Genomic DNA, 20,110 nt, shown 5'->3' with positions numbered 1-20,110 from the left:
TGTGACTCTGGAGGGCCTTGACTAATACAAGGGCTCTATATAGCACTGCAGACTCTAGTTAGAGTACTTGAAGAGACTAAATGAATGCTGGTGTTCTACATACAGTGTTCAGGCGGTTCACTGGCTTTGTTTCCCATAGCTATGAATGGTACGAAACCGATCAACTTCTCTGATGCTGCCACATGCTCAGCCAAGAGTGTAGTCAAGAGTGTATGCAGCTATAAACCGGAAGGGACCGTCCCCCATTCTTCATCCCATTCCACCTAAACCCCGGAGGCTCCATTTAAAATAAGAAACAGTGCTGGTCAGGCTTATTCCTAGGTATGAGCGTTTGCCTCTATGATGCCATTTTCCAAACTGTTCTGAATAGAAAGGAGCAAGAAGGCACGTTTAAATCACTTATTCCTCGGTGTAGTTTTAAACACAACTTGTCATGGATAAAAGAGAGGGCTGTGCTGGTGTGGTTACTGAACATCAAGACCATTAAGACCAACGGGGGATAGCACTGATGGACATGGCCAGACTCCCTGGGCATCCCTGGCTCCCCCAAGGCCATGCTGGCTAGGGAAGGGATCTATTTAATCTGCTCACAGGGCCACTGGACAAGGGTGACTTTAAAACTAGATCAGCATCCTAAGAAACTGACTCTGAAGGTCATTCTCCAAACTTGGCGGCCAGCCTGGGGTGCAGCCCCCTCCATGACTGTCAAAGAGTTAGAGGAGGTCAGTTTCCAGCAACCCACCTGTAATGCGTGATAAAGTCCACACGCGTGCCTCGGTTCAGGACAGTCCACGTGGGGGGGCGGAATGAGATGTCAGCCTCACGCCGCTGCTCATAGGAGCTCTCAGTTTTATTGTTTTGACAACACAAAAGGCTGCCATCTCTCTTTAAATAACAAACCATACAGATCACAAGAAGCGGAAATACAGATGGTTTCCATGGGAACGCACGTAGGGATCCAATAAATAATATAAAATGCTTTTGTGCTAAAATAGAACTCTTGTCTCATGGTTACAGGTCCATCCATCTCTGTTACCAGAAAAAGCCAGATGTGCTATTACTTAAAACATAGAAAAATATAATTTAATGACAGAACTAAAAAAAAAAAAGCCAGTGTTGAATTTATAAACCACATACAGCACATATAACCACAGGGCAGGTAAAAATCCAGGAAATGGGGTGGGAGGACAAAATCACAGTTGATAATCAGAATGATGGCTGCATCCTCAAGTTGCTGTCAAAGATGTCTTACATCTAGGGCAAAATAAAAAGGGATGCATAGGTATTTGCTTCCAGAAGGGACTCAGACTATTAGATGCTGGAGACCTAACTCTATATCATGGATCTGAATTAGCTATAAGGGAGTCTGTCCTTCGTCAAAGATGGACACTTCCAACCCTCTCTCTGTGGCTGCCTTTAAATTAGAGGCCATTTAAAATGCTTGGGTTCCCATGTCTTGGGAACACAGCGCCTCCTGGTTGCTTGAAGGAACAGTCACACCTGATTTGTGTCTGAAAACAACTCTTAGTCTGTTTATTTCTAGGGTAGGGTTTCCCCTAGCCCAGGATGTCCTGGGATTTGTCATCCTCCTGTCTCAATGTCCTGAATAATGGGGCCGCTGGTCTGAGGTGCTGTACTGTGTTCTTATTCCTCTAAGTAGACAAAAGTGCCCAACAGAGAAAATGCTAATGTCCATCAAGAACTGAGACGACTTCCTGTCCTTCATCCCTATAGAAACAGACAAAGGGAGAGAGGCCTGAACCCACCGATGGGGTTAAAGTGATCCTATTAACAATGGATGTGAGCAAATGACACTTTTGAGTAAACCTCACTCAGGAAAAGAAAAGTGTTTTGTTTTGTTTTTTTTTTTAATTTAAATTATGAAAGTTCCGAGTGGAAACGGAGTTAAACACGTAGGAAGGCCATGATGTCATTCTGATGTCCTCCCAATCTAAGTCGGACACACACACACACACCCACCCACACACACACACACACACACATACACACACACACACACACCTCTGCAGCCCATTCAAGGGCAGCGACTAGGTCACAGCCTCTGACTGCCTGGGCTACACAGCCACAGTATCAGGTGACAGGCTCAGTGTCCTGGATGCACCACCGATGAGGAACCTTCCTGGGAACGTCCAGTGAAAAACATGTAGCACCTTTCTCCCAGCCTCAGGAATGAAGCAAGCGAGCCGTGCAAAAATCCCTTGGGGATGCTGTGGGCGTGTCCCGTGAGTGTCCCTCATTCCTTCCTTGGTGGGTCCTCATGCCAGGTGTGTAGCTTCCATCAGCCAACCAAGCCTTTTCCCTCTGTCCTTAGCCTACCGCAGACTCTCCTTTTCAGGAAATGGAGATGGTGAGTTCTGAGGAGCTCTGACATACTGACCACTGGTGAACGATCCTGCCTAGTGGGGCCTCAGAAGAGCAGCTTCTCCTAGGCGCATAGCCAAGGTCAAGGCGACCACTAGAGCTAAATCTGACTAGTTGTCTAACGATCTGCTGCCCATCCTTTTCCTGCTTTGGGGATTGAACCCAGAACCTTGGACAGGTAAGGCAAGACCTTGGTCCCAGAGCTAATGCTAGAGCCCTTGGTGTTCTGAAGACAGAGTCTTGCTATGTAGCCCAGGCTAGCCTCAAACTCACAAGCTTCCTGCCTCTGCCAATCAAGGCTGGGTTTGTGAGACTGCAGCACCTCTCCCTGGTAGGTCACCACCCATCCTTCACTGCTGGTTTTACACGCACAGTTTGTAATGTCAGCCAATGGGCTTATCCATGTGCGCACTCCTGTATCAATAGCAAGACAGGTCCCTCTGTCAAAAGATCACATTTAATTATGGCCCAGAGGCAAAAGCGGGGTGCCCCAAGGACAAGCGGGCATTTTAGGTTAAAACAAACAAACTGGGGGTTGCCAAAGGCTTTAATTTGGTGTGTGTCACATAGCGGCTTTAAAATAATCTAATATTCTGGGCTTTGTGCATTGATTCTTGCTTTATGAAACTATGCCTACTTAGAGCATAATTGTATAAAAAACAGCATCCCGTGGAACACCCTCCATCATGTTAAACGCTCCAATCTGGAAACCCGAGTCACCAGAACACAGGGCTGGTCCTGTGTAACGGATATAAGTACAAGAGACATCTAGGGATCCGCTGGCATGATGGAAAACTGTCAAAGAGCTGTGCATCCCAACCCCAGCTGGCTTCTCCCTCCACTCCATGGGCCCAGGACACACCCTAGCCACATGCTGGGGTGGAAAGACAGCCTCTAAGGTGGCGTTAGCAGATCCATCACCAGCCAATCTCTGGCAAGGGCCGTCTGTCGTCCCTTTTGCTTGTGTCTTTAAGGGAAGTGGGGTCGAGGGGGACAAAATGGTTTACTTGGAGTCTGAGGCAGGAGAACTTGTAGGAGACCTCCCACCTTACACATACACACGTGCGCGCACACACACACACACACACACACACACACACACACACACACATATTTTTTTTTCTAAAAGGGAAGGAGTCTTAAAATTAACTTGGCCAAAAAAATGACACATGATATCAACGACAGTCTGGCGTGACTGTGCAGGTGCAGGATCCTATGACCCTGTGTCATCTTAAAAGACTTTGGTATAGCTGTAACCCCAATGAGAGATTTTTTTTTACGGCTAGCCCAACACCTGCTGGGGTCAAGGTCCCTCCCAATTTGGAGGGTTGGGGGAGGTCTCTATATGCCCTAAAGAGGCCAGAGATACAGCCCTCCGCCCCTGCAGGTCTCATTGAGCACGTGTGAGCTGTCTATTCTAATCCTGCCTACACAGTAACCATAATACTTAACTACGTGTGCGTGTGTGTGGTAGAATCTGAATGCTAGCCTTTTAAGCCAAGCAGGGTGACGCCACATTCCCACCCTGGAGGCAGTGAACCGTGGCACTGTCTGCGAACTTGAACCCTGAATGTGCGGCGAGACAGGCACTGAGCCTCACAGGTCCCTCATGCACCTGCAGAATAACAGACCCTCTAGGTAAATTATCTTCCAAACTCTCAAAAGGTAATTGCAGTTAAAAAAAAACATAAAAATAAATAAACACCGTATTTTCCCAGCACGGGAACATAATACACACTGGGAACTGTCAGGAAGATCCAGGACAGAACGCAAAGAATTCTGCGGTCAGGTTTCTTCATGTGCTCAGGAGTTCATCTAGAGACTCAGTAACACCGCCCCCCAGGAATTGGACAAATCCACAGAGACCTTGCAGGACTTCTCAGTGTGGTGACATGGGGCCCCAGCATTAATTCAGGGCAGCAGCGAAGAAAGCCACCTTTAAGGGGAAGGGGGCTGGGCAAACTGCTGCCTCTGTCAGAATAACCCAGCACACAGTGCATTAGGGACAGAAAGGTGTGGGGCATGCCAGGGTGTACAGGGTACCTCTGGACATTGTCACCCACCAGTGTACTGAAAGCAAGGCAGCAATTCTTCTCCACCCTGGGCACATCCTCAGATGCTCCCCCAGGTCAAACAGAGGGAGCAGCAGGACTCTGTCATAGACCTAACCATCATGGAGACCCCGACCCGAGTACATGCGTGCCATGCATGAGGGACACTGTCTGGTGGGTTACCTAGGTTCTGCTTGAAGTCCTGGGGCATCCTCCAGTCATGCGCACCAGAAATGGCTGTGATGGATGCCATGAGTCTCCTCCAGGGAACTTCCTACCTCTTCCCTCTGACTAGCATCTCTGGAAAGAAGCCATCAGAGGCGGGAAGTGCACATGATGCTCAGAGCTACCTCATCACCTCAGGGACAGCAAGGTGTCAGCCCTGACCTACAGAGACCCTCCTCCAGGATCTGGAGCCTCAGCCCCCACACTTCAGGCAGGCACTCAAGACACAGCAATGTCTGGGACAGGCCACCGTAGTCCCAGAGACTGTGATCCCACCCTGGATATGCTCCCTGCCAGACATAAAAGCTTGAGAGGTAAGAACCATTTTACGTTCTGGGTCCATGGATACCAAAGTGAGAGGGTTGCACAGAAAAATGCCTCTGCTTCTTCAGTAATTTCGAGTGTGGATAGGCCAGCCCCAAGGATGTCCTAGTTCCTGAAGGGCCACCCCGGTGTTGTGGGCCTCCTCAGCCTGGAGCAGCCCAGTGCTCAGAGCCACTGTGTCTCAGCCCCACACGGTTCCCCGTGGCTCCATTCCACTGCTGGGCTGAAGAGCCGGGGGGGGGGGGCCTCCTTCAGGCCCTGCTGCTCTGTGGTTCAGAGGCCGCTGCTATTTCTGTGACACAGCGGTGGCTTGGAGAACTCCAGGATGGCGGCACGTGGTTTGTTGAGGAACTTGGGGGCGCGGCGCAGCAGTCTCTGGGCCTCGTTGAAGGTGCACGTCAGCTCTTTCAGCCACTGTGCAAACTCGGGGTCACTCTGCACAGAGACGTAGGTGAGAATTTGGGGTGTGTCTGCTCATCTGCCAACACTTCAGTGCAGGCAGCATGACCCCTACCCTCAGGTACCCTGGAACCTGGTGAGACAGAGGGAAAGCTGGCTCTGGGCTCTTCCAGTGGACCTCCTGTGCCGTATCTACTGCCTTAATCTATTTGGGGGTTTTTCTCTGGGTCCTAAAACCACAGTTTATAGAATAAGAGTTGGGGGAGGGGATCTGATACTTAAGGAGGGTGTCAGCACAAGCTAGGAGAGACCGGAGTTCCCAGCCACCCTGGACCACATAGTAAGAGCCTGACCTTGTTCTATGGGCTTCTCTGCCTCTGCTCTATGAAAACACGTGTGTGTGTGTGTGTGTGTGTGTGTGTGTGTGTGTGTGTGTGTGTGTGTGTGTGAGACTTGGTACACTGGGGTTAATTTACCTAAACCCTACACACTTAAATCTATGAGAGGGACAAGGGGAAGCTTGGGGACAGTGGCCATAACCACTGTTTTTAGTGAGAGGATGTCAATAAAAACTGATCTCGGGCTGGAGACATGGCTCAGCGGTTAAGAGCACTGTCTGCTCTTCCAAAGGTCCTGAGTTCATTTCCCAGCAACCACATGGTGGCTCACAACCATCTGTAATGGGATCTGATGCCCTCTTCTGGTCTGCCTGAAAACAGCTACAGTATACTCACATGAATAAATAAGTCTTAAAAAAAAAAAAGAAGAAAAGAAAAAAAAGAAAACAAACAAACAAACAAACAAAAAACAAATAAAAAACCCTTATCCTACCATAATCCTGCAGAGACTTGGGGTGTGCAGGGGACACAGACCTTCTCAGAAGTGAAGGGGAGAGGGGAGAGGGGAAGAAACCCATGAGAGGGGAATGGGGGGCAGCACTTGGGATGTAAATTAATTAATTTAAAAATCTTACCTCACATTGCAAAACAAACTGCTTCCCTCCTTTTACCCTGAGTAAAATGCATTTTCTGTCTTTAATTTGGGTCTCCTCCACAGACATGATCTGTTCCATGGTCAGTAGATTTTGCTAAACACAAATAGTTAACAATCACTTTGGTATTTGGTGATCTCTTGGGATAAGTCAAAGAGTACGTGTTCAAAAGAAAATAGCATCTTTTTTCCTTTCTTGCCTGATAGTCTAGAAATAAGGAGAATGGCCATAAATCACACACACACACACACACACACACACACACACACACACACACACACAAAGTTCAAAGTGAAACTCCAGGACAGCCATGCTTCTGTGAGGGCCCCTGGCCTGATGTTGAAGATGGCAATGTTGGTCTGTGAAGGCCTGTGGCCTGGTATTGTGGAAGGCAGTGTTGATCTGCAAGGGCCTGTGGCCCAGAGTTCTGGATGAGTGTTGGTTTGGGCAACTGTGAGTGTGTAGGGCCACATCACATGTCACAGAGGCATCTGCCACTGTCCAGCCATTATCAGAACAGTGAGCATGGGGATGGGCTAAGACACCATAGCTATTTTGATCTGTGTCCAAAAGACCTATATGCAGGTAGGATTCTTACAGGATCCTGACAGGACATCTAGTGTGACGGCTCTGCAGGAGGCCATCACAAGTGCCTTCCTAATCAGGGGAGGTGGTTTGTTTATATTTTAGATAAATTCTATAGAAATCTGGAGTGAATAAGAATCATGAGACCCTCCTCTGCTCTTTATTCCTCTGTTCGTTCTGACAGATCTACCTCAGGGACTGCCCAGCTTCTCACAGAACACTGAATGGAGCAAGAGAGCGAGAGACAGAGAGGCAGAGAGAGACAGATAAAGAGAGAGAGACAGAGACAGAGATAAACAGAAACAGACAAAGAGAGAGACAAAGAGACAAAAACACAGAGGCAAAGAGGGACAGAGATAGAGAGACAGAAACAAAGAGAAAGACACGGAGAAAAAGAGCAGAGTGAGAAAAAGACAGAGAGACAGACAGCATATAGAGACAGAAACAGTGAGAGGCACAGAGAGAGACAGGAGAGACTGAGACAGAAGGACAGAAACAAAGAGAGACAAAGATAGAGACAAAGAGGCAGAGAGAGACAGAGACAGAGAAACAGACATATAGAGACAGCGAGAGAGATAGAGAGGGGGAGAGGGACAGAGGGAGAGAGAGAGAGAGACTCCATTGCAATGAGACAGTTTGTGGCCTCCTCTCCACTGTGAGGCTTGTAGAGGACTGTCTGCCCTGCCAGCATAGAACTGCATCTTGGGGCACCCATAAAACACCTGACTTGAGGGCATCAAGTCTTACTGACTTTAATCTGGCACAGCAGTAAGGTGACCATGGGCTACTGCCACCACTCATAACTGTCTTGGACTTCAGCAGTTAGCAAACACCAAGGCTCATAGTCAGGATAAAGGAGTTGAGCCTCCTGTTTGGCTTCACTGACTGAGGCCCTGCTGGACCTCAGCCCTGCCTCCCAATACACACAAACCATGTCCTGACCCTGGGACGAACCACACCTGCACTCACAGGACTGAACCCTATCCTGCCTCCCTGCACTGTCCACCCAGGGGAATTCCTTCCTGAGCCTCTCACATGGTGGGTGTTTAATAAAACAGCCTGACTTGTCCCTTAGCTAACAGTAACTTGAGAAAGGCTCTGAGGAACTGTGAATTTGCCTACAGATTCTCAGTAGGGTGCAGACAGCATGGGTTGGCGTCCTAGCCAGCCCACTGTAGAGCCCACTAGTGACACTTCACATAATCTGACCTGGGGAAGTGACTGAGAGAGCACAGGCATACTGAGTCAGCATCCCTCCCCACCCACAGTGAACTGTCTATGCCCTTGGCTGCCCTGCTCTTAGTAAATCCAGTGTTGGACCCTGGAAACCACTAAACCATTGAGTTTGTTTACAGAACCTAGCCTTGGGTATGCCTGCAGTAATTAATGGGAGCTCTGAGGCTTTCTGTATCTCCAACTTCATAATGAGGAAACTGAGGCCCGGAGAGGTATCATGGGGTATTCCAAGCCCTGAGAGCAAAGAGCTGGGATGGCCCTCTCCCTGCTTTGTTCTTCTCCCAGCCCACCCATTCCCCACTCCAGCCTCCATTCCGTACCCCCACCCCACCCCTAGGCTACTGGACTTGGTCTCAGTCTTTCAAATGACACCTGTATCTTATTCGAGGAAGGACACAAGTTACTTGGACGACAGCAACCCTAGACACTAGCGACAATGGATTTGAAGCAGTATGAGGGAGCTGCTGTACCCCAAGGCTGCTCAGGGCCCACCCCTGGGACTTACCCGAGACTCGCCCTCTCCTCTCCACTCCAGTCTGTTGGGAAACAGGTAAAAATAACGTCTTTGCCACTGTGTGAGAAAGGGGTTCCCCAGCTTCAGCATGTATCCGTGCATGATGCAGTCCTTCCCCATGGCATAATCTGGGGGTTAAAAGACACAATATTACTTTAGCGCTACTAAAGCTACTTTAGCAGGCTCTGAGGTTGGAGAAAGAGCTCAGGTCTCTACAAAGTAACTCATTTTGAGCACTGGGACTGGAGGAGGGGTACAGGCCTCTACAAAGTAACTCATTTTGAGCACTGGGACTGGAAGGGGGGCACACATCTCTACAAAGTAAATCATTTTGAACACCATTTGGATACACAGGACCTGGGAGCTCAGGTCTCAGGCTCTCGGAACCTGAAGATCTCTGACAGGGCAAAGGTTTGCTCCCAGTCCATTTTTTTTTAACCTATACATATAATAACGACTACTCTGTTGTTTAACAGAGACTGCTTAATTGTGAAATCTCTCCAAAGTCCTATTGCCACTGGACTCTTAATCCAGTTTCATTCTGTGAATCATTCTGAAGCCAGGCCTTTTCTCTCTAATGTTAAGGTGGCAGTCACAGCAGACGCATCCTCAGTTCACTGAAGCAGCTCAGACCCATGCTGGGCACTGACTGTATCTCTAAGTTGGTGCATTGTTTAAGGAAAACTGGGGCTGTTTCAAAACATTCATCAAAGCTTCTGTGGTTGTGTTAAAATCACCCACTCCTCCTTCAATGTGCCCAGGATGCCCAGGAGGCTAGGAATGGGGCTGTGCTTTGTGAGCATCAGAAACAACAAATAATAAAGAGATAAAACTCACCCACCCTTGGAATTTACTCTCTGGAGAGAGTCAGATCACCCTCAAAAGGCTGAGACCCACGTGTTCTCCGAGATGGAGAGAAAGCAAAGGACAGTGGAGACCAGCAGTTGTTGGGGGTCCACAGAGCCTTCTGACACAGTCTTCCATGTCTGAGCAGACTTAAATGTATTTTTTGTCCTGGATACTGGTGCTGTACTCTGTATACTCCCGTGACAGAGACTTTTGGAATCTCCACGGGCCTGTTCCTGACTCTGTGATCCTCTATCTCCAAGAACTAAATTTTCAAGCCTGCTCCCAAGTTCCAGGGGTGGGGGTACCCCAGAACTGAGACATCACTGCCGGCCTCAGTGGGCACTTGCGTCCACCTGGTGACTGGAGGTTTGTTTTTTTTTTTTTTAAGAAACCCAGGCTGGCCCTTCAAATCCACATGAACCCTAAGTTTGGTGTGCTCTTTCCTCAGCCAGGAAGGACTGGATGACACGGGGGCCACGGCATTTTACCTTCTTCTTGACAAAGCTGTTTATTTTTAGCCTTCTTCCTGGCCTCAATTTTATCAGTTTCGGCATTGACGGCGTCGTAGATGGTCTCCACTACTTCCTGCTGCCAGCGCTCAGAAATCACCAGCGGGAAGTTCTTATAGAGGTCCTGGTCGCAGTCCAACAGCTGGGTGTGTAGGAAAGAAGAGGCTGGGCTGGGGATTTGGCTCAGTGGTAGAGCGCTTGCCTAGCAAGTGCAAGGCCCTGGGTTCGGTCCCCAGCTCCAAAAAAAGAAAAGAAAAGAAAAGAAAAAAAAAAAAGAAGAAGAATAGGCTGTGCTCCAGCACTTTCCCAAGTGCAGGGCAGCCAGCACCGTGGCCACTGGGAGCCCGCCATGACCACATTCAGGGAGGGCTTCACTGTGGCTCCCAGCCAAGCAGCCTGGGCCTAGTTCAATAGCATCAGGTGTTTTTGCCAATAAAAAAGAACATATGTTAAGTTTTTTTTAATTAGTTTTTTAAAAAAAAATTTGTGTATGTGTAAGTGGTATATCTATTCCTATGTATGTAAATATGTATGGAAGTACATGTGTCTGTGTATATATGTGCATATATATGTATGTGTGTATATATATGAGAATGTATGTGTGGGCATGTATATGTGTACATGTGTGACAATGTGTGTATGCATGTATATGTGCATATACACATGTGTGTGTTTATGTAGGTGTGCAAATGTATGTATGTACATGTATATCATGTATGTGTACAAGCATGTGTCTATGTACATGTGTGTGCATGTGTATTGTGTGTGTGTGTGTGTGTGTGTGTGTGTGTGTGTGTGTGTGTGTGCGCACTGGCGCACGCTCTGGGCACCCTTAGGATGACACAGCCTAGGAAGTCCCTGGCCAGAGTAGACACACACACTGCATTCCCAAAACCACCACCAGTGTTTACAGACACATGGCCTCATCTCCTGGAATTTCTGAAAGTTCACTTGTGTACTTTGCCCAGGCTGTTAATATGAACTAGGCCAGCAGGACAGGGCGCACCTGTGACTGAAGCAAGGAGGGATTACTCCTTCAAGGCTAGCCTGGGCTACATGCCAAGTTTGATGCCATCCTGGAATATATAGCAGAAACTCATCTCAAATTAAAAGAAAAAAAACTGAGGAAGAAATAAATTAGAAGAGGGGAATTTATGTTGACATGAGATCATGAAACGCTTCTAAAGAGGGAAAAGAAAATCAAAAGCCCAGCTGAAAACAAACAACCATGTCTCTCCAGTGTTTTAAACCATACAGTATGGAGATATTCCCAGCTCCCTCCCTGGCCACTGCTCTGGCTCCCCACTTCATGCTGGCCACAGAGGTGGTCTCCCTGCTCCCTCCGCTCCCAACCCCAATGCTCTTTCCAGAGCCACGACGTAGAAGATCCTATCTGGTTAAGTACTGACTGTATGTCTGGAGGCTTAACCACCACCTGTATCACAGGTGGGGAGATGGAAGCTTGAGGCTCACACACATCAGCCAAGAAGCATCATCTTTGAGCCCGGGATTTTGCCTCTAGCACCTTTGACAGGCAGCCTTGCATCTGATGGGAAAATTCTATCGTGACTGCCGAAATGTTTGAGTGGATCTGGAAGTGGACTGACCTTACTGTAGCACCACCACGTTTGGTACCTGCACACCTGCCAGTCAGGTGTGAAAGCCTTAGAGGAGTGTGCTGGCCTCCAGCCGCCCCAGGTCACTGATCCAAACCTCATAAAAGTGGATCTGAGCTGGCATCAATGGTGCTGTGGGCTCTTTGCCCGACACAAGCTCCATACTGGGGGTTACACTGTAACAGCCCTGGTCTCCTGGGGTCAGCTTCCTCCCTAGGAGCCTCTGGCTCTGCCCGGTTGCCCCTCTGCACAACTGCTTCTGACTCCTGCCACGTTTTTCCCCAGCCGCTGCCTTCACACTGCCCTCAACACTCCTGTTCTGGGAGTCCCCATGATAGCAGCCTATCAGATTCGGACTTGGCACCGGATTGTTCTCTCTCTAGGCAGCAGGTGTGAGTTTGACACTCAGAACCGTGGCCTGTGGCTGGAAGAGACACTTTTAGGGTAAGAAGGTGCCTGCACTGGCGGGAGTGCACTCAAGCCGCAGAGAAGAGCCAGGCCTGGGGATAAGCCACCAGAGTCCGGGCAAATGACAGGCTGTCAGGCAGGCGGTGACCTGCTGACTTGGGAGTTTGAAGATGGTAATTTTCCCTCATGACTCACTCCCTGTCTTGTCTCCACTTGGAAAACTAGAGTCACGCACCAGTGTCTGGAAAATGCAGGGAATGATGCTAGACCACACTCGATTCACCCTTGATCGACAAGGGCAAAGATTCCTGCTGTCTGCACAGTCTCTCCTGACACTGGGAGAACCTAGACTTGGAAGCATGAAAGCCAAGGCATTCTGCTCTAGGCAGAACGGTCTCTCACTCCCAAGTTGGATTTTCAACTGCAAAGACCGCATGTCAGTCATAGGGACAGGAGTCCTCCCTGCGAAATGATTGGAACAGAGGAAGCGGCTGAGGCTTCGAGGGTAAAACTAAAGCCATTGCTAAGTTTAATGGATTCCTCGAGCCAGGAAAGATGGTTGGCCTGTTACCCCAGCACTGGGGAGGCCGAGGAGAACCTGGGGTCCAAGACCCTCTAGGCTGCAGAGTGAGTTCAGAGGCCAGGGATGTAGGCCCACCCTCGTAGAGTGCCTGCTGAGCCAACCCCACACCGAAGTGGTTCTTAGGAAAAATCCCACCCCCGGAAGAATTTGTACCTTAATGCCTTTGGTATCTTCTTCATCAAACGAGCCAATATCAAAGGCGTCTGCGGCATTGACCTCTCCCCGAGGAGGGATTAGGGGTGGCGGGTACTACAAGATCCAACAAATAGGTAAGGCCAGGTTACCGGCTGACCTGTATACACCAAGACAACAGTCTATAAAAAGGACACAGGAGTTGGGGATTTGGCACAGTGGAAGAGCGCTTGCCTAGTAAGCGCAAGGCCCTGGGTTCGGTCCCCAGCTCCGAAAAAAAAGAAAAGAAAAAAAAAAAAAAAGAACACAACCCGGCCTTCAGAAAATGCATGCCCAGAAAGGGCAGTCCACCCAGAGGCCCACACTGCCAGCCCTCATCAGTGTTGGCTGCCTGGGTGATTGGAGCAAGGCAGGGTAGGCAGGCAGTCCCCCCTCCCTGTAGAAACGGTTATCACTCTGCAGCAGGCTCCAAATAGACTTTAAAAATTTAACCAGGATGGTTCCCTGGACCAAAGAGAATACCAGCGAAACTTAAAATAAGGGAAAGGGGGAGGGGTGCGGCTCCATGGGAAAGGACTTGCTTAGTGGGAGACAGGCCTGATTTACAGCTCCAGCATAAAACAACATCAGAAACAAAAACATTAAATAAAAGGATTTTAAAGATTAGGTACGAAGGAGCCAGAAAACATCTACGTTCAAGTCGGATGTCCCTTGCACGTGTGAGTCTCACTCTACACACATCTCAGCCGGAGAATGGCTGATTGTGCCTTCTATTCATTTGTTGAGAGGAGATTACCAAACTTTTCATAGGGTTGCCTCTCAGCACCTGCAGAGGACCTATCCAGGCCATGGCTTGGCTACAAGGTCCACAGGCGAGCAGCGAGGCTTTGCACACAGCCTGCGCACACCCTCTGGAGATGTTAATCTCTGGGTGACAGTGTGAATGCCCTGGGGACAGTGCTCAGTCTGTGCCGTCATGACCTTAATGACCAGGAGGGAGTCCACACGTGCTCAGCACATCTGCGTTGTTTTTCCTTTTCCCTGAATACTTTTTATCCATGGCTAGCTGAACCACAGATGTAAAATTAAGGCGCATCTGGACTATATGGGAAAAAAAGGGGGAAGAGGAAGAGGAGCCTTCCCCATGGGTGGAGGACTCCTGTGTGTCGATGAGTCCAGGCAGAAGGTGTTGACATGGCAGGATTGGTGTGGGTGGGGACTCTGGAGGGACAGAGTCAGGAGACCAGCAGCAGAGAGACACAGAGAGCGGGGTCAGAGGGTTTGGAGGGATACCTTCCGTAAGTACACATACTGCCAGTCGATGCCCTTGAAGAAGATGTGCTCCTTCAACTCTCGTGCCCTGGGGATGAGGAGAGAGAGTATGAGTCCTGAGGACAGGTGGTGTGCCAAACTGTCTCCCAGTAAGAACCACAGGGAACCTTCCATCTCCTCCAGAAACCAAAAGCAGGCTGAAAAATGGCTCAGATGGTAAAGCTCTTAAGGTGTGAGCATGGGAACCTGATCGGGATCCCTGGCTCCTGTGTAAATGTCAGGCTGGCACAGTATTGAGAAGCAGAGACCTGGGATGCCCCCAGGGCATGCAGCTAAACCCAATCAGGAAGCCTTGGGTTCTAGGGAGAGACCTGCCTCAGTATATAAGGTATAGATCCATCAAGGAAGACACCCATTGATCTTGGGTACACACACACACACACACACACACACACACACACACACACACACGCTCACACACATATGCATAGAGAGTCACATGTACATGTACACACACAGTCAAATGCACATGTGCACATACACACAGGTGCACAAGAAAGCATGTGTACACATACAGAGAGGGTCACACACACATGTACATACACAAAAGAGAGACAGAGTTACATGCACATGTACGCATATACATATGCAACTCTGTGTGTGTCTGTGTGCGTGTCTGTGTGTGTGGTCTTTCAGAAACCACAGACAGCACTGCAGTGATTGGAGACATGTCACGTTTGCCCAGATGTACACTGCAGCTTAAGACAGCCCGGCAGTCCCCACGGATACACACATGTGCATCCGTACCGTGTAGTTGCATGCAACAACACAGTTTGAAGAAGAGCGGCTCGAGAGAGGATCATGTTAAAGCATCTCCACAAATATCAATCAACCATGTTGGACAGAACAACAGGAAAAGGGCGGGCCAGTGAAGCCTCCAGCACTGACTTAGATGAAAACCCCACACATAGCCCATGTACTGCCCCCCCCCCACTCCGATCAGCCGGATAAACAAACTCCTTGAAGGTCAGGATCAAGGCTGAGGTCACACAACAGAAACCACATGCTGAGTCAGAAACCACATGCTGAGTCCAGCCTCGTCTCCCTGCACCAGCAATGGCTACTGTGGCCTGGTCCTCAGCTGTGCCTTGGCTCTAGCACCCAGCTCCAGATCTTACAGCTTTGAGCACTCACTCAGAATGCCCCTAAGAGCTATTCTTCCCCCAGCCCCTCCTCCACCCTCGGAGACTCCAAAGACATTGCCCTCCTTAGTCACAGTAGTATGGAGTGCCCCCTCCAAGACCTCCATCCCTCCAAAGCCCCTTATATGCAATGCTCAAACCTGGGACTACCTCTCCTTACAACATGGCGCTCAGTGTATCACCTCCAGCTCACTGCTGTGACTGTTTCCCTCAGAGCTCCTCCCAGACCAAATCCTGAGCTGATGAAGGACCCCAGGCAAGGCTGGTATCCATGTCCTCAGTAGCAACATCTGAGAGGCCTTGTCTGTTTCCTGCCTGTACCCTCTGCTGTCTATACACAGCAGGCTGAATATGTAACAGGCAAACTAGCAAGGGGGCTGGACTCTAGTCCGGCTTCTTCCCTCCCCTGACGTCACAGGAAATACTGGGTTAAGCACAGACACACATGTCCATCAGAGATACAAGCAAGAGGGGCTGTGCAGAGGCAGATGTGTGTGCGCATGTGTGTGTGCATGTGTATTTTCATGTGTACGTGCATATATGTGTGCATATGTATGTTCTTGTGTATGTGCACATGTGTGTATGCGTGTGTATCTAGGTGCGTGTGTCTGTGTGTGCATGTGTGTGCATATGTGTGTGTGTGGGGGCATGAGTGTATGCACACATGCTCATCAGGACTGGAATTCTTCAAAGAGACACACCACACACACGTGTACACTCATCCCCACACCAAACCTTGTCCCCACCCCTGAATTCTCAAGTCCCCACAACCAGCTGCATATTCGAATAGGAGGGAAAGCCCTGGAAGATTTGACATTTGAGAAACCAAACTTCCCAAAGAACTTTAAAAAAAAAATCAATAGATGAGTTAGGGATCTAAACAAGCAGAGAGTGAAATAAGGAATCAAAGGGAAAAAGATAGCTGACACAGGAGATCAGGAGCTCAGAGGATCATTCTGCCAATCATAACAGAAATTGGGTAGGGTGGGCGGAGATGGCACACATCTCCTGAGGAACACCAGCCTTGGAGAAACCCCAGGCATCCAGAGCAGAGCTAAGAGCATAAAGCCACAGCCTTGGAGCTTCAGAGGCATCTGCATAACTGCAATGTTAGGCTGATCTGAGGGGGAGCGTTCACCCCTCAGTCCCCTCTAAGGGGCAGCTACTTGGGAACACATTGCAGCTAAAAGATGGGGGCTTAGGTCAGGTAAACAGCAGACCCAGGAGACCCAAGAGACACAGGGATGATGAAAGGAAGAGAAAGGCTGTGCTTAGTTCTCACAGAACGTGGAAAAATGGACCCTCCCCCTCTCTCTTCCCCTCTCCTCTTCCTCCCTCCTCTTCCCTCTCCTCCCTCCTCCTCTCCCTTCTCCCTCTGTTCTCCCCTCCTCCTCTCCTCCCTCCCTTCTCCCCTCCTCTTCCTGTTCCCACACCTCCCTTCTCCCATCTTCCTCCCTCCCCTCACCAGCTGTTTGAACACTGGTTTCCCAGCTGGCAATACTAAGGGGGGGGGGGCGGAGACTGAAGTTTTTAGCAAGTGGGGCTTGACTCCAAGAAGAGATTTACTTTGAAGAAAATCCTCCAGTTCCCCCATCTCTGCTTCCTGCTCTACTGAGGTACAAGCCCCGCCCACACCGCCCACTGAGGACTGGTCCTGTGCCTTGACTTCAGACCCCTCTGAAACCATGAGCAGAGGCAAACGTCTGCTCCCTTGGGGCATTTCCATCTGGTGTTGAAAGGGCAACAGGATGGACAACCAACTGACCAACATGACCCCCCCCCCCCCCAGTGGATGACGGGGACTCCTAGCGACTTGATACAAGAGACCAGCCTTTTCCTTTGGAGTGGAGACTCTGAAAGATGGCCCACCCTCCTCCGCAGCAGCCCAGTCGCTGGCTCACATCCCGCTGGAGCAAACCCTCCAAGAGGGACCTCAGCTCAGGGGAGAAGGCATCTGGAAGCTGCACGTTCTAAGGAGAGAAGAAACACATTTCAAAGGTCCATCCTAAGACAGTGGCCTCAGACCCAACCCAAGTCAAGGCTGCCCCTTAGGAAAAGGAGGAGCCAAATTATACCAGATTAACATTAAGCCTCAAATAGTTACTGATTGGTTTTGGCAGGTCTGAAGAGCCTGCAGCCCTGACCTCTCCTGTATGGGGGTTATTGCTTCATTTATCTGGCGGCCATGCTTGCTCCCCACCACCCACATCCAACTCTGTTTATTTGAAAATCCCATCTTTTGCCCTGACCTGTATTTCTGCTCGCTAACTTTTCCTTTCAAAATTTCCACTAGGAATGGGTATCTTCATGTATTATTCTAGCTATGCGATTCTCGTGTTGTGCCTGCAGTATTTTACAAATGTTGCATGATACATTTTATGTTTTATCTATGTGTTACATCACATAATATTGTTTGAGTATTTTCTACACTATGTAACATTATGTGGTTTTTTTATCTGTCTTTATCATTACTTTGTATCCATTATCAATGAATCAAGACACCTAGGGTATTCAAATAGGTGTGGGTGCATGGGTGCCACAGGGCCCATGTAAGGTAGGAGGGCAGCCTTGGGTGACCGACCTTGTCTTCCACCTGGTGTCTTTGTTACCTTTTTTGCTGTGCACACCAGGGTGAGGAGGAGCCCTCAACTTCTGAAGATTTCCCTATCTTCACCAGACAATTCGTAGCCCTCCTGCTATTACAAATGCAGCCACTGTACCTAGATTTTGTGGGGGTTCTGGGATTAAGAACACAGGACCTAGATTTATGAGGCAACCTCTTTATCCACGGGGCCATCTCTCCAGCCCTGTGGTACCTTATCGGCATATTTATGAGACACGGGAAATTCTCTCTGTAATCGTCTTACCACGGTCAGGGTCATGCGGTCTATCTCATGCTTGTCTTTGGTTTTATGCTGCCTGAAAGGGCTGTGGCTGTCAAGATAAGAGAACATTCTATTAGAACACGGCTTTGATAACTGGCACCGGCGCTGACTAATATATCGGTAACATAAGATACATCTATGTTCAGAGATCACAAACACTCGCCATTTCTGGAAGCAAAGCCTAGCCCCAGATTACACTGGGTCCTGAACATGCCAGACATGTCGCTGGTCCTCACTGCAGTAACGGGGTCATTGTGGCAGTAAGATACTGAACTAAAAATCGCCAGCAGAACATAGGCCCCAGGCAGTCATGTGACGGGGGGACTGGGGTGGGGGATGGCGGTGGGGGTGGGAGCTGCTATTGCTACAGTGCAGACTTCTGCAGTCTGGCTCCTAAAACAGTCTGGATCCCACCAAAGATCCCCCAGGTAAGTGTGGATCAGCCTAGGAGTCAGGGTGCCCGCACATAAACACAGCCTCTGTGGCAAAGGACCATACCAGAAGGCCTAAATGTGCCCCCCCTACTGGGTGGAGCGGGGGTGGGGTGGGGTGGGGAGCTGGGGTTGATTCTGACCTGACCACACAAACCTTCCATATCCATGCCCACCTGCGGACAATGGCTCAGGCTGCATGTCCCACAGAGTGTGAGGAACCAAGAGTGTGGCAGTATACGGTAGGTGCCAAGTAGGACAGTTGTCAGGTAAGAGCTCGGTAAGCTACGGAAAAGACTCCCCTTTGCTGTGTTGTTTATATTTCTTCCTGTTACGTTTTAAGCTGATATCCTCATACAGAGTCACACCAGGCGATTTTCAGGCGCATGCACAATGTTGCCCTGCTCCCCCTGCTTCTCCTGCCCTTCCCCCTCCCTCCTCTCCTCTCTCCCCCCTCCCCATTCCTCCTACTGTCCCCATGCACCCCTTTCCTCCCCTCTGCTCCCCAGTCTCAACTCTTTCCTGTAATTTGCACATATGTGGGTTTTTTTTTTTTTTTGGTTCTTTTTTTCGGAGCTGGGGACCGAACCCAGGGCCTTGCGCTTCCTAGGTAAGCGCTCTACCACTGAGCTAAATCCCCAGCCCCACATATGTGGTTTTTATGTCTCTCTAAAGTCGGCCACAGTAACAGGACACATGTAACATTTGTCTTCCTGGGACCGACTCGGTTTGCTTTGTGTGATTAGATCCCAGGCAGCCATTTTACTACAACCAGCCGAACTTCATTTTCTCTTGTGGCTGAAAAACAATTCTGTATTGTCTCCATCGATGGCTCTGCTGATGGTGCTGCTTCTACAGCCTTGATGCGGGTGAACGTGGCTCTGCAGGTCTGTGGTGTGCTCCATGTGAAGTTTTGCATAATCATCTGGGAGAGCTATATAGTCATATAACACACACCCCCCACATACACACGCATTCATACACACACATACACATACATACATGCACACAGACTACACGTGGGTGGACACGCACACACACAAATTCATAAATGTGTGCATACATACACATATACACGCACACACACATACACACATGCACACACACTACACACGAGTGGACATACACACAAATTCATAGACGTGTGCACGCATACACATATGCAAACACACATCACACATGGGCAGACACACATCACACATATAGACACATACACACACACACACACACACACACACAAACACATACAAACACAAGGAGGGGTCTCTATGCAATTCAAGCTGCCCTCAAACTCTCTGGAATACTGCCTTAGCTTCCAGTATGCTGGGATTTAAAGTGTGAGCCACACTTTTGTGTCTTTGAAATTCTGCTTTCAAGGGAAATTTTAGTCACTAAACAGCATTTAAAATTTGCAAGTTAGAACCGATGGCCTATCTGTGCATTTGAAATTGATGAGGGGCCAGCTAGGGCTGGGACTTCCTGACACTAAGGCTCGAGTATGCAGTGACCCTGCCCC

General features: G+C 49.2%; 1 protein-coding gene across 2 annotated transcripts in view; it reads right to left on the bottom strand.

Annotated features, from left to right (window-relative positions):
- Positions 1-832: 832 nt before the first annotated feature.
- The window catches only part of Grk3 (G protein-coupled receptor kinase 3), a 110,529-nt gene continuing 91,251 nt past the window's right edge, over positions 833-20,110 (bottom strand). The window contains exons 14-21 of one of the 2 annotated variants that reach the window (XM_087577781.1): positions 18,146-18,212; positions 17,148-17,248; positions 14,098-14,164; positions 12,826-12,921; positions 10,045-10,207; positions 8,699-8,835; positions 6,355-6,468; positions 833-5,514 (exon numbers count right to left, since the gene is read on the bottom strand). In XM_087577781.1, the coding sequence (XP_087433907.1) occupies positions 5,413-5,514; positions 6,355-6,468; positions 8,699-8,835; positions 10,045-10,207; positions 12,826-12,921; positions 14,098-14,164; positions 17,148-17,248; positions 18,146-18,212 (847 nt within the window). In that variant the 3' untranslated portion in view covers positions 833-5,412. The remainder of the gene's footprint in view (positions 5,515-6,354; positions 6,469-8,698; positions 8,836-10,044; positions 10,208-12,825; positions 12,922-14,097; positions 14,165-17,147; positions 17,249-18,145; positions 18,213-20,110) is intronic. The other variant, NM_012897.4, reaches the window with a different exon arrangement.

The sequence above is a fragment of the Rattus norvegicus genome, chromosome 12, assembly GCF_021556685.1.
Source record: "Rattus norvegicus strain SHRSP/BbbUtx chromosome 12, alternate assembly SHRSP_T2T, whole genome shotgun sequence".
NCBI lineage: Eukaryota > Metazoa > Chordata > Mammalia > Rodentia > Muridae > Rattus > Rattus norvegicus.
This window is presented reverse-complemented; position numbering and strand designations above follow the sequence as displayed.